Here is a 12,399-nt window from a genome sequence, read left to right on the forward strand (position 1 = left end):
TCTTTAGACAACCTCTTGAAAGGTCACTTGATTATAAGCAGATCACAGAGTATTCCCCTGCTGGGACTCCCAGCAATCAGCTGTAAACTAAGAGGAAGCCTGGCAGTAGGTGTTCAGTTTCCCTGCAGCGCCACCACAGGTGAAGTTAAGCAACACAAAGTGTCCATCCAAATCAATGAATTATTTGTAGTGCAGGACAGGACGGGCCCTCCAGAGGAAGACACGCTCTTTCTAGCCAGTATATTTTGTGGTCAAGAAATGAGAGTCCTTAACAGTAGGGCTGAAACGATTACTCGATGAAATCGAGTAATTCGACACAAAAAAAATTCTCAAAGCAAATTTCTTTGTGTCGTGACCACGGAGCAGGAGTGAAGCTGGAGGCACTGAGGGGGCAGCTGATGGCACCGGGGGGAGCCTGATGGCATGGGGGGGGGGGGTAGCTGATGGCACTGGCGGGGGGAGCTGATGAGTTTTTATAAAGAAAAACATTATTTTAAATTAGTTTTTTGTTAATAGAGTACTTGATTAATCATTGGATTAATCAATAGAATACTCGATTACAAAAATAGTCGATAGCTGCAGCCTTAAACAACAGAATCCTTTAGTAAATAAAACCCGTCACCTCTGACATATCTGCTTTAGTAACTCTCTTCATCCCTTTTATAACAGCAATTGTGGAGTGTCTATTCTCATGATTCACATACCGTTCAAGACTTATAGTAGTTATAAATGATTCCCTAGCAGTTTGTAATAAAGGTCAAGCAGGGTGTCAACATTTCGGTGTGTGTCCTTGCACAGTCTGACACTATTCAATCAGTGATGCCAGTGTCAGACTTTGCAAGGACACCCCCCACCCCAACTGGTAACACCCATCTGGACCTTCAATGCAAACTGCTAGTAATTCATTCATAATTTCTAGAAGGAATAATAAAGGAATGGCATATCATAGAGTCATAAAAATAGATGCTCCAGAATTGTTAGTGCATTGGAAATCCAAGCAGTTACTAGACCAGACGTGTCAGGTGAATTAACAGCATTTCTGATTCCTTAATTAATGAGAATGGGTTTCCTAAATGACACCACACCCTGCTACTGTCTCCAATGGTTAACCAAAAATGTCATCTGCGTATTTATTCCAGGTCCTTTTACACTGTGCCTTAATAGCATTGCTATGAAACTGTTATGTTCACGTACTGCGCCTGGTTCACTAGCAGGTGGCAGTGTATCTGGCAGAGAGAGTACCTTTAGATTGGAATGGTAAGTTCCATTCTTTCTCCCCCTTTTGGGCAGAAGTGAGCTAGTTCCGCTTCCTACCAAGGGAGTGGTTACAGGAAGCTATGTTCAGTTCTAGTCTAGTCTATAATTAGAAGCAGATGTGTCAAGATGGCACAGTGAGGGGAATGGCTGCCCCTCCTGCAGCAGGAGTCCCTAAAGGGAAGCAGCTCATGGAGCACCATGATTCATTACAGATACAGACAGAATATCACGAGGGGGTCAACAACCAGAGGCACCCTGCTGAAAAGGTACCAGAACAGTCATAAAGTCCATCTACCAGACTTAAGCCTGAGTTTAGCATAGCAGAGAGAAAAAGTAGAATATCTGAGTTTGCCTGCCAGTTTACCCCAACACCTGCTGGAGCCAAGAGAAAGACCAAAGATTGTCCGGATGCAAGATTATTCAAGTAAAGCTGTTCGACTTTATATATATATAATATTATATATCTTATAGTATCCAAAAAAAAAAAAAAGATTTAATGACAAATTTTTTTTATCAGGTGTAAAAGAATCCAGGAAGGAAAGAGATGCATCTGCGTTTCTCTGCATAGTCTACCTCTGAAGTATGCAGGTACAAATGCTGTGGATTTTGAAATGCAGCCATCTGTAACGCAGTCCTGATATCTCACCTTCATAAAAGACTGGGCCATTTCTTTAGTGTTCATGTGCAGCAGGGTGCCCAGTATGGGCAGTGGTGGTGGTCCGGGGGGCAGATTTTTCTTTCTCAGATTCCTCCTCCATGTGAAGAAATACAGGATAAGGCTGACCAAGACGGTGAGGAGAAGCGTCCCTGATACTCTCAGCTCCATTGTGAATCTAAACCTGCGATGTTAGCAGAAGATATTACAGTCACTGCATATAGGAGTGTTCCCTACACCCTGTGACCTTTACACCCATCGGTCCAACGTGCTCTATATACAAAGACGCAATGACATCACTACACTTACACTTCTCCCTATAAGGTAGTGATATGCACAGTGATAATGTATTAGGTAAAATACTGCCGTGTAAAAGACATGCAAGGACTTACATGTCCATGTGATAAGTGGAGATACTGATATCATGTGTTAAATGTTAGAGAAAAATATTACAGTCATTACATACAGTGTCGGACTGGGGTGCATAGGGCCCACCAGTAAATTTATTTTGGTGGCCGATCATACTGATACATTCAAATATAATAAATAATCTAAGTTTTTTATATGAACATAGGCTGGTTGCAGGGGGTGGGAGACTAGGGACCCACCTTGCTCAGAGGTCCACCGGGGGATTCACCTGTACCCCTGTGGGCCAGTCTGAGCCTGAGTACATATAGGAATGTTTCCTACACCCTGCAACCTTTACACCTGTCTGTCCAACCTGCTAGATTTACACAGACACAATGACGTCATACAGAGACAGCCGACAGGTCTACACATCTCCCTATAAGGGATCTTTCACACGAGCTTATGCCTTGCGGGTAATCCACTGCGTGAAAGAGAGCCAAGCTCCGTTCCGGACAGCAGAGACACAGAGCATTAACATGATAAATAATGCTCTTTGCCTCTCTATGATCAATGATCTTTTTACTACAAAATCACAGTGAGATAAAGTTGTCACTGTGATTTTGTAGTAAAACGGTTACAGAGAGCCAAAGAGCATTATCAATCATGTTAATGCTCCGTGTCTCTGCTGTCCGGAACGGGGCTTGGCTCTTTCACGCAGTGGATTCCACACACGGGATCCACTCGTGTGAAAGAGCCCTAAGGGTATAGTGACGTGCAAGCCAACATATTAGGTAAAATACTGAAGTGAATATGGACCTACAGGACCATGTGATAAGTGGGGATAGACAGAACTATAATGTAATAAAAGTTATGGTCTATATTAAACTTCTATGTAGGACAAATAAGAGAAAGTGAGGTGTTCACAAAACTCATAAGCTTCATAGGAAAACTTATTATGGCCCCCAGCCCCATCCAATTTAAACACATCCAGGCAACAAGGAACACAAAGTGTGGGATCCGAGACCTCCAACAAATTGACAAGTTTTTTTTAAATAAACGGAAGAAACTTTGATTATGCAAAAAAAAAGTTTGAATAAAAGACAATCGCCCTCCGCATCATCCACTTTACCTGACTTCTATGTTCTACAAAGTGGAGCACCATAGTTTATTGTATTTACACCAGAAATTGCATAAATACATTGATAAATCTTGCCCCATACAGCTCTAAATCAATGTTTCCCTTCACATAAAAGATTACAAAACTGGATGCCTGCAGCCACCACTAGGGGGAGCACAGTGCACAGGAATGTATAGAGTTGCCACTGACTGCAATTGAAACTGTAATAATCTCTTTGCACTGAACTCCCCTTTGCCCTGAACTCCAGCTACCTAAAGGGGTTCTCCGGGAATTAAGAAAATGAAAATACTTAAAAATATTCGTTTATTATAAATATATTCACAAATAACTTTCATTAGTTATAATGTCTTGTTTTGTCTAGGGAGCAATCATTAGGAAAAACAAAATGGCCGCTGTCCTATTAGTAGACACAAAACCTGTCCTAATCACACAGCAGGACAAGTTATTTCAGAACACTGAGGTAAAGAGCTGCCTCATCCTCCTCTCTGCTCTGCTTTTCCGGGATGATCCTGAATACAGCTGATAAGATCTTCAGCTGAATCTCTGTAGGAATGGAGTCCATGAGGAGACATGAAGTACAGAGAGGACAGACAGGACATACTGTGGTTATGTGGGGCTGTGATAATGGAGACTGTACACAAGTGGTGCTGCTCAGCCACACCCCCACCTCATCTTTGTACTTCATGTCTCCTCATGGATCTCATTCCTACAGAGATTCAGCTGAAGATCTTATTATCTGTATTCAGGATCATAACCCCGGATGAGCAGAGCAGAGAGGAGGATGAGGCAGCTCTTTAGCTCAGTGTTCTGAAGTAACTTGTCCTGCTGTGTGATTAGGACAGGTTTTGTGTGTACTAATAGGACGCGGCCATTTTATTTCCCCTGATGATTGCTCCCCAGACAAAACAAGCCATTATATTTAATTGGAAAATATTTATAATAAAGCAATATTTAAGTATTTTTATTTACTTATTTCCTGGAGAACCCCTTTAAAAATGCAGCGAAAGATTCATCAAACCGGTGTAACGTAGAACTGGCTTTTCATTTACAAAGAAGGTGCACAAAATGAAAGGTGTAAACTGATTGGTTGCTATGGGTAACTAAGCCAGTTCTACTTTACACCAGTTTGATAAATGACTCCTGCAGTGTTTTCATGTTGGGAACAGGAGAACGATCCCAGTACTGGGAACACAGGCCACTTCAAAGTGATAAGGGTGGAATGATTTCTACTGTAGCTGTTCCTCTCTGTTATGACCAGAGGATGTGGATCCTCTGTCAGCTGATAAAGGACTGGGAATTAGTCCTATATTGCTGACTGCTGACTCTCAGAGTCAGGACCCTGGTGTCTGCACCTGTTACCTTGAATGCAGCTACCTGCAGTAGTGTGAACAGAGTCCAACAAAGGCAGAATAAAGGAACAGATGGTCTTTACTGGCAGACAGTATTCAAAAGTCACCTGACAGATACAGGCAACACAAAGTTCAGAGCAATATAGCGTGCAGATATAAGCGGTCTCGTTGTCAGGCAGTGCAGGATCTGGATCCAGGCAGACTTACAGGAGGAGATGGGCAGATGCGTAGTCAGACAGTGCAGAGGTCTATAATCCAGGTGATCCAATAAACAGACGGCAGGCAGATGCGTAGTCAAAGAAAGCAGAGGTCAGAATCCAGAAAGCCAAAAATATCATTGACAAACTCCTGGAAGACAGCAGGAGCATTACTTCCATTCGTCAGCCTCACGAATCCGTATTAAATTATATGCCCCCCGCAAGTCCAGCTTAGAGAAGATCCGAACTCCACGGAGTATATCAAATAATTCAGAAATTAACGGTAAAGGGTATTTATTATTGATGGTGATCTTATTCAGACCACGGTAGTCTATACAGGGGCGAAGAGACCCATCTTTTTCACAAAAAAGAATCCTGCCCCTGCGGGTGAGGAAGACTTCCTTATGAAACCCCTCAAGGTTCTCCTTAATGTACACTGCTGTAGCCTGTGATTCAGCAGGAGACGGAGGATAAACACGACCCCGAGGAGGAGATGTCCCAGGTAGTAAATCAATTGGGCAGTCATAGGGGCGATGGGGTGGTAGTGTCTCAGCCTCTTTTTTATCGAACACATCCGCAAAGGAATGATGGACCACCGACAAGGCCTCCAGGTTTTTAGGGAGGGATATAGAGACCCTTCGTTCAATAGAACATAAGCACTTGCCTTGGCACAGCTGTCCCCATTGAAGAACCTCTCCAGAGCTCCACTGGATTGTGCATCCTAAGCCAGGGCAACCCCAGCAAAAGAGAATGGAACAGTTCAGGGAGCACATAGAGAAATCTTTTCAACATGTAACCACCCTACCCGCAGTTCCAACGGCTCAGTGATGAACCGCACTGGATCCGTCAGTACTTGTCCACTGACGGCAGTCACAAACAGGGGATTTTTAAGCAGGCGTACCGGAATGTGGTATTGACTCACCATAGCTTGGTGTATAAAGTTCCCCGCAGACCCGGAATCCAAGGAAGCGGATAAGGAGACCTTGATGCCCCCAAGAACCAGAGAGTCACAGGAATTTGGAGAGTGGAACAGTTTTCGCCTAGGGCCGCCTCTCCCAAAGACCCTAAGCATTGGAGTTTCCCCGACTTCTGGGGACTGTTGCGGACACAGTGACCCGGACCACCACAGTAGAGGCAGAGTCCAGAAGACATGCGAAGACGACGTTCCTCATCCGAGAGCCGAGTGGAATTCACCTGCATGGGTTCAGGATCCGAAAAGGAGGTGCGTAATGGAGGCTGAGACATATTAGACTTAAACAGGTGTTGTGGAAGTCTTTTTTCCCCGACAGGCCTCCCGAGCTCGCTCCGAAAACTGTATGTCGATTTTAATAGCCAGAGAGATTAGAGCCTCAAGGGAGGTAGGCACATCACGACCTGCAAGTTCATCCTTAATACGTCCAGACAAACCTTCCCAAAAGGCCGCCACCAAAGCCTCCTCATTCCACGAAACTGCAAACGCTAAGGTGCGGAACTGAATCACATATTGGCCCACCAACCAGCTTCCTTGACGGACGTGCAGCAGCGAGGAGGTCGCAGAAGAAGCTCGACCTGGCTCCTCAAACACCCTCTTAAAAGAGTCCATAAATAGTGCCACATTACTGGTGATAGGACCAGATCTCTCCCATATTGGATTCGCCCAGGCCAGAGCCTCACCCTCGATTTGAGAGATAATGAACGCCACTTTAGCGCGGTCTGATTAAAAGTGATGAGGAAGCAGTTCAAAGTGAATTGTACACTGGTTAAGAAACCCGCGACAGGTTTTCGGGTTGCCGCTGTAACGGGGCGGAGCAGATAATCGTGGTCTGGAAACGCTTGGCTGCGCTGCAGCCGCAACAGGGACAGCAGGAGCAGTAGGAGCCTGTGCTGTAGAAAGGGAGTCCAGGCGAGAAGCTACATGCTGCAAGTAATTTATCACTTGTTTCTAGGTGGTATGCTGTTGTTAAAGTTCATGTAGTACTTCAGACATTCCTGGTTTAGAGCCAGCGGGATCCATGGCCCAAGCGTACTGTTACGACCAGAGGATATGGATCCTCTGTGTCAGCTGATAGAGGACTGGGAATTAGTCCTATATTGCTGACTGCTGACTCTCAGAGTCAGGACCCTGGTGTCTGCACCAGTTACCTAGAATGCAGCTACCTGCAGTAGTGTGAACAGAGTCCAACAAAGGCAGAATAAAGGAACAGATGGTCTTTACTGGCAGACAGTATTCAAAAGTCACTTGACAGATACAGGCAACACAAAGTTCAGAGCAATATAGCGTGCAGATATAAGCGGTCTCGTAGTCAGGCAGTGCAGGATCTGGATCCAGGCAGACTTACAGGAGGCGATGGGCAGATGCGTAGTCAGACAGTGCAGAGGTCTATAATCCAGGTGATCCAATAAACAGACGGCAGGCAGATGCGTAGTCAAACGAAGCAGAGGTCAGAATCCAGGAAATCCAATAAACAGACACAGTGGGACGCTTCAGTGGGAGTCAAGAGGTACAACAACCACACTTGGGCACTTCATGATGAGTGAAGCTGCCTTAAATACAAATAGTCCCGCCTCCGGGTGGGGATGGTAATCAGGAACCAGCTGCCTACTCCTATAAGAGAGGGAGAGGTGCGCGCGCTATAGCGCATCAGATGACACCTGGCAGTGAGGACGGATGCGGCGGTATGCTGGAGGGCGCCTGCGTCTCCTACAAGTTAAGCCAGTACTGGGACCCATAGTGCTGCGATGTGCAGACAGCGATCTGCCACCCTGCGGTGGAGACGCAGATCCCATACTGACAGCCTCTCATTTAGTGCTACTGATTATCGGCAGTACATCCCTGATTATGCAGGGAGATGCAAATCAGCTGACAAACGAGTGATTGATCCGGAGAACCCCAACAGGCTGCCGGCTTGCTGTGCCACCTGTGTGAAACTAGCCTAAGGTACACTGCTCTCCAAAGCTATAGACATGACTGCTTTGTGTGGAATACTTCTAAGACACCATCCACACTTAGACACGACCTGGCCGGTCCTTTCTGTAGTGTATTACTGTTATTGTCAGCCTCATATTCTGCAGAGGAAGAGTTAAGGAGTACATGGAATCTAAACCTTCCCTATAACCATACAAAACCATCAGGGGGTAGATTTGCACTGAACATTGTTGGAACCATGTTCTGGCGGCACTTTTGAAAGTACTACAACCCTCATTTTGCAGTACAGTAAAGAGAGATGTTTATTCTGTTAAAAGGGTTTTCTGAGATTTTTATACTGATGAACCATCCTCAGGATAGGTCGGTGGGGGTCTGACACCTGGGACCCTGCCGATCAGCTGTTTGAAAATACATTAGCGCTCCTGTGAGCACCTCGGCCTATATAATTTTTTCCTAGGTCACTGACGTCACGTTCATCAGTCACGTGGCCTAGGAGCAGCTCAGACCCATGACAGTGAATAGGGGTGAGCGCGATACCAAGCACAGCCACTATACAATGTGGAGGAGCGCCAATGCCTTCTCAAATAGCTGATTGGTGGGAGTCCCAGGTGTCAGACCCCCGCCAATCACATACTGATGACCTATGCTGAGGGTAAGTCATCAGTATAAAAATCTTGGAAAGCCCCTTTAAATCAGGCCTGGTTACTGACCCTTACACTATATGTCAGCCATTGGACACCCTATATGCCCTGCCTTGTACCCATACAAACGTTAACACCAAGGGCACTCTAACTACTAGAGATGAGCGAATCGAAGTTGACGAAGTGCAATTCCATCTAATTCGATTTGCACCGAAACTGAATTTCTTTGCGCTTCGTGGTAACGAATCGCATTTTTCCCTAAAATGGCTGCTGCACATTTGAGGACATGGAGAAAGGAACTCAGGGAAGGCGGGATGACCCATAATGCCATGCATGCAGCCAATCAGCAGCCAGTCAGCCCTGTGATGTCACAGCCCTATAAATAGCATCAGCCATCTTAGATTCTGCCATTTACCAGTGAACTGAGTGCAGGGAGAGACATCAGTTAGGGACAGTGTTAGAAAAAACTTCTTTGTGCTAAAAAAAACTATTTACAAATGCAGGGAAAGATTATGCAAGGTGTAGGGAAAGGAAAGGGAGCAATCATTCCACAGTGTTTATGTTGAACAGGGATCAGTAGGGGAGGTTACAGCCTGGGTAATAAGAACAATCCTATTATACCTTGGTGCATTGACTGGGGATCCAAATTACCATTATACAGCTCTGTAATTCCAGCAAACCGTTCTTATTAGGGTGCAAGTGTTCTAAAGCATTTTTTGGCTTGTATTAGTGGAAAAAAGGGCTTATTGGCTGTTGTGTGGTGAAGTGCTAAAATTACAGCCATTTTTGCGTGTATTAGTGGCAAAACAAAAATATATTTGCTGTTCAGCGGTGTAGTTATTTGTTCTAAAGCCATTTTTGCTGTGTATATGTGGCCGTTCAAAATATATTTGCCATTCAGCAGTGCAGTTTTATGTTCTAAAGCCCTTTTTTACGTGTATTAGTGGCACAATTTTTTTTTTGCCGTCATGTGGTAAAGTGAGAAAATTACAGCCCTTTTTGGCGTGCATTAGTGAACAAAAAAAAAGGGCTTATTAGCCGTTGTGTGGTGAAATGAGAAAATTACAGACTTTTTTGGGGTGTTTTAATTTCCTTTTTTATTTATTTAATCTAACAGTATGTCAGACAGAGAAGTGCCAGGCCCTGCACAGGTGAGAGCCAGAAGCCTAAATGTTTTTGGTGCAGGCTCAGGTCGCAGCAGAGTAAGGGGGCGTGGCAGCAGGAGTCGCATCGAGATGCCTGAGCTCCCGGTGTCATCTAGTGGTCGTGTCTTGACCAGCAACCCAACGGTTCTTGAATGGTTGACTCGGTCATCCACTTCGTCCCAAGTGACATCAGACACCCCAAGTCAACAATCGGTGGGTTCGTCAGACACAGCCCTTAGTTGGCATGGCCCGGGAGCAGGCCCTGTGCCCTCACCTGTCCTCAACCTGCCTCTGTCCTTTTATGTTCCCTCAGCCAGAGAAGTATTATATGCTGTGGGCTCAGCCCCACTATACAGTGGGGACGAGCTACTAGAGGACAGTCAGCAGACATCAGTGACATGCAGACAGTACTCGATGATGATGATGTAGCTGATCGCACTTGGGAGCGGGGTGAATTAGGGGCTTAATCATCATCGGGAGAAGAAGGTGGCAGCTTGTCCGTGAGGCATCGGTGGAGCCAGCAAGTCGCTAGCGTGGCCGGGAGTCAGCAGGGTTGCAGCAGTGGGAGATCAGTAGCCAATCGTGCCAGTGGTAGACCCACAACGCAGGAGCCTACCTGCCCGGAAAGTATTGGTGCACAGGTTTACAGAAGCAGCGACGGTAGCAGTCAGTCAGTGCGTAGTGTTGGGGGTAAAATCACCTACTCGGCGGTGTGGCAGTTTTTTGTTAAGCCGCCGGAGGAGGTGAACATGGCCCTGCGTCAACATATGCAGTGTCACCATAAAGTGGCCTGGAAGAACCGTGGCTCCGATGTGGTGGTCCATCCTGCTGCAACAACCGCTACATCATCCAGAGGCACGCACCCGGTTTCAGGCAGTCAAGGCTCCACCACCTCAGCCGAAGGGAGCTGTCTGTCCTTCCCATCATCTGCTGGTCCTGATGCTCCTGCTCTTACTCCTTGTCAGTCATTCCATCAGCAATCGATCACCGAAGCGATTGCCAAGAGACAACAGTATGCGTGTACTCATCCAACGGCGCAGAAGCTGAATATGCACTGTCCAAGTTGCAGGTGCTGGAGTACCTCCCTTTCCAAGTGGTGGACTCTGCACCTTTCAGAGAACTGAAGGCTTGTGCCGGTTCGTGGTGGAGAGTCCCAAGCCATCATTTCTTTGCCAAAAAGTCAGTACCAGCCCTGCACACACATGTAGAACAGAAGGTGGAACAGTCCTTGAGCCTGTTGGAGTCTGACAAAGTGCACGGCAGCGCCGACGTGTGGAGCTGTAACTACGGTCAGGGACAATACATGTCCTTTACGGCCCACTGGGTGAATGTGGTTCCTGCACAGCCACACCAGCAACTTGCCCAGGTGACGCCGCTTCCGCCTCCACGTTCTCACGCCGTTGGTCCAGCGACAATGTCCGCCTCTGCCTCCTCATCCTCCACCGTGTCCTCAGCCTTCACTGCAGGGACAATTCACAGTGCCCCTCCAGCATACCACATGTGCGGTGTCAAGCTGTTCTGCACCTCGTTTGCCTGGGCAATCGGAGACATACAGGGGAGGAACTGCTCCGTGTCCTTCATCAAGAAATCAAATACTGGCGACAACGGGAAGAACATGGTGTCGGCGCTGCGTCAAGGAAGGCTGAGCCATGTGCCCTGCATGGCACACGTGTTCAATCTGGTTGTCAAGCGGTTCCTGAATTCTTCTACCCATTTGCAAGACATCCAAAAAAATGGCCAGGAAACTTTGCATGCACTTCAGCCACCTGTACACTGCAAAGCACACCCTCCTTGAGCTGCAGCGGCAGATCGGCATTCCCCAACATAGGCTGATATGCGACGTTTCCACCCGTTGGAATTCCACACTCCATATGTTGGACCGAGCAGCCAGAGGAACAACAGGGCGATGAGGAAGACGAGGCAGAGTACCCAGACACACCGTGGTAGTATGCAGTGGAGCTGGAGGCAAGGAGACCCTTAGAGTCACTTGCACAAATGGCCCGATGTATGCTCACTTGCTTGCGTAGTGACCGCCGAATTGCCACCATTCGGCAGAGGGATGACTTATGGCACTCCACCTTGTTGGACCCTTGTTATCGGTCCAAAATGGGGCCTTTTTTACACCCTCTGAGAGGGAGGGCAAACTGACCTACTATAGAGACATCCTATGTAGTTAGTTGGCCGCTGCCTATCTGTGCCATCGTCCATCTTCTCGCAGTTCTGACCGGGGGGGTTCCAGCTCCATCAGCAGCAACTTGAGTCTAGAGTCGCTGATTAGCAGCTTTCTTCACCCGCCTAGTGAAGAAACTAATCAGCAGCAGCAGCAGCTAGACCTGGAGCAGGACCTGAACCAGCAGGTGGTGGCATACTTGGACAGCACCCTGCCACCCCACATGGAAGATCCACTGGACTACTGGGCAGCCAAACTGGATTTGTGGCCGCAACTGGCAGAGTTTTCCCTGGAAAAGCTGTCCTGCCCGGCCAGTAGTGTGGCATCAGAGCGGGTGTTTAGTGCAGTGGGGGCCATAGTTACCCCAAGAAGAACTCGCCTGTCCACCCAAAATGTGGAGAGACTGACCTTTGTCAAGATGAATCAGGCGTGGATCAGCCAGCATTTCCACCCACCAATGCCTGATGCATCAGACTAGATCATCCATGGTGTCACACCAACACTTTAACCAAAGAGACATGTTTCTTCTGGCTACCTGCCTCAGCTACTATTCTGATGCTGTCACCCACCTGATGCCACACATCTGATGCCAAG

General features: G+C 46.9%; 3 protein-coding genes across 3 annotated transcripts in view; all 3 read right to left on the reverse strand.

Annotated features, from left to right (window-relative positions):
* Window positions 1-12,399, reverse strand: part of LOC121009424 (cytochrome P450 2G1-like) — a 172,138-nt gene that overhangs the window by 131,013 nt on the left and 28,726 nt on the right. The window lies entirely within an intron of this gene.
* LOC121009425 (cytochrome P450 2A5-like) overlaps window positions 1-12,399 on the reverse strand; it is a 99,750-nt gene that overhangs the window by 58,634 nt on the left and 28,717 nt on the right. The window lies entirely within an intron of this gene.
* Window positions 1-12,399, reverse strand: part of LOC121009435 (cytochrome P450 2G1-like) — a 71,366-nt gene that overhangs the window by 30,220 nt on the left and 28,747 nt on the right. The window contains exon 2 of the mRNA XM_040442547.1: window positions 1,904-2,096. Coding sequence (XP_040298481.1) covers window positions 1,904-2,083 — 180 coding nt within the window. The 5' untranslated portion in view covers window positions 2,084-2,096. The remainder of the gene's footprint in view (window positions 1-1,903; window positions 2,097-12,399) is intronic.

Source organism: Bufo bufo, chromosome 8 (assembly GCF_905171765.1).
Source record: "Bufo bufo chromosome 8, aBufBuf1.1, whole genome shotgun sequence".
Lineage (NCBI taxonomy): Eukaryota > Metazoa > Chordata > Amphibia > Anura > Bufonidae > Bufo > Bufo bufo.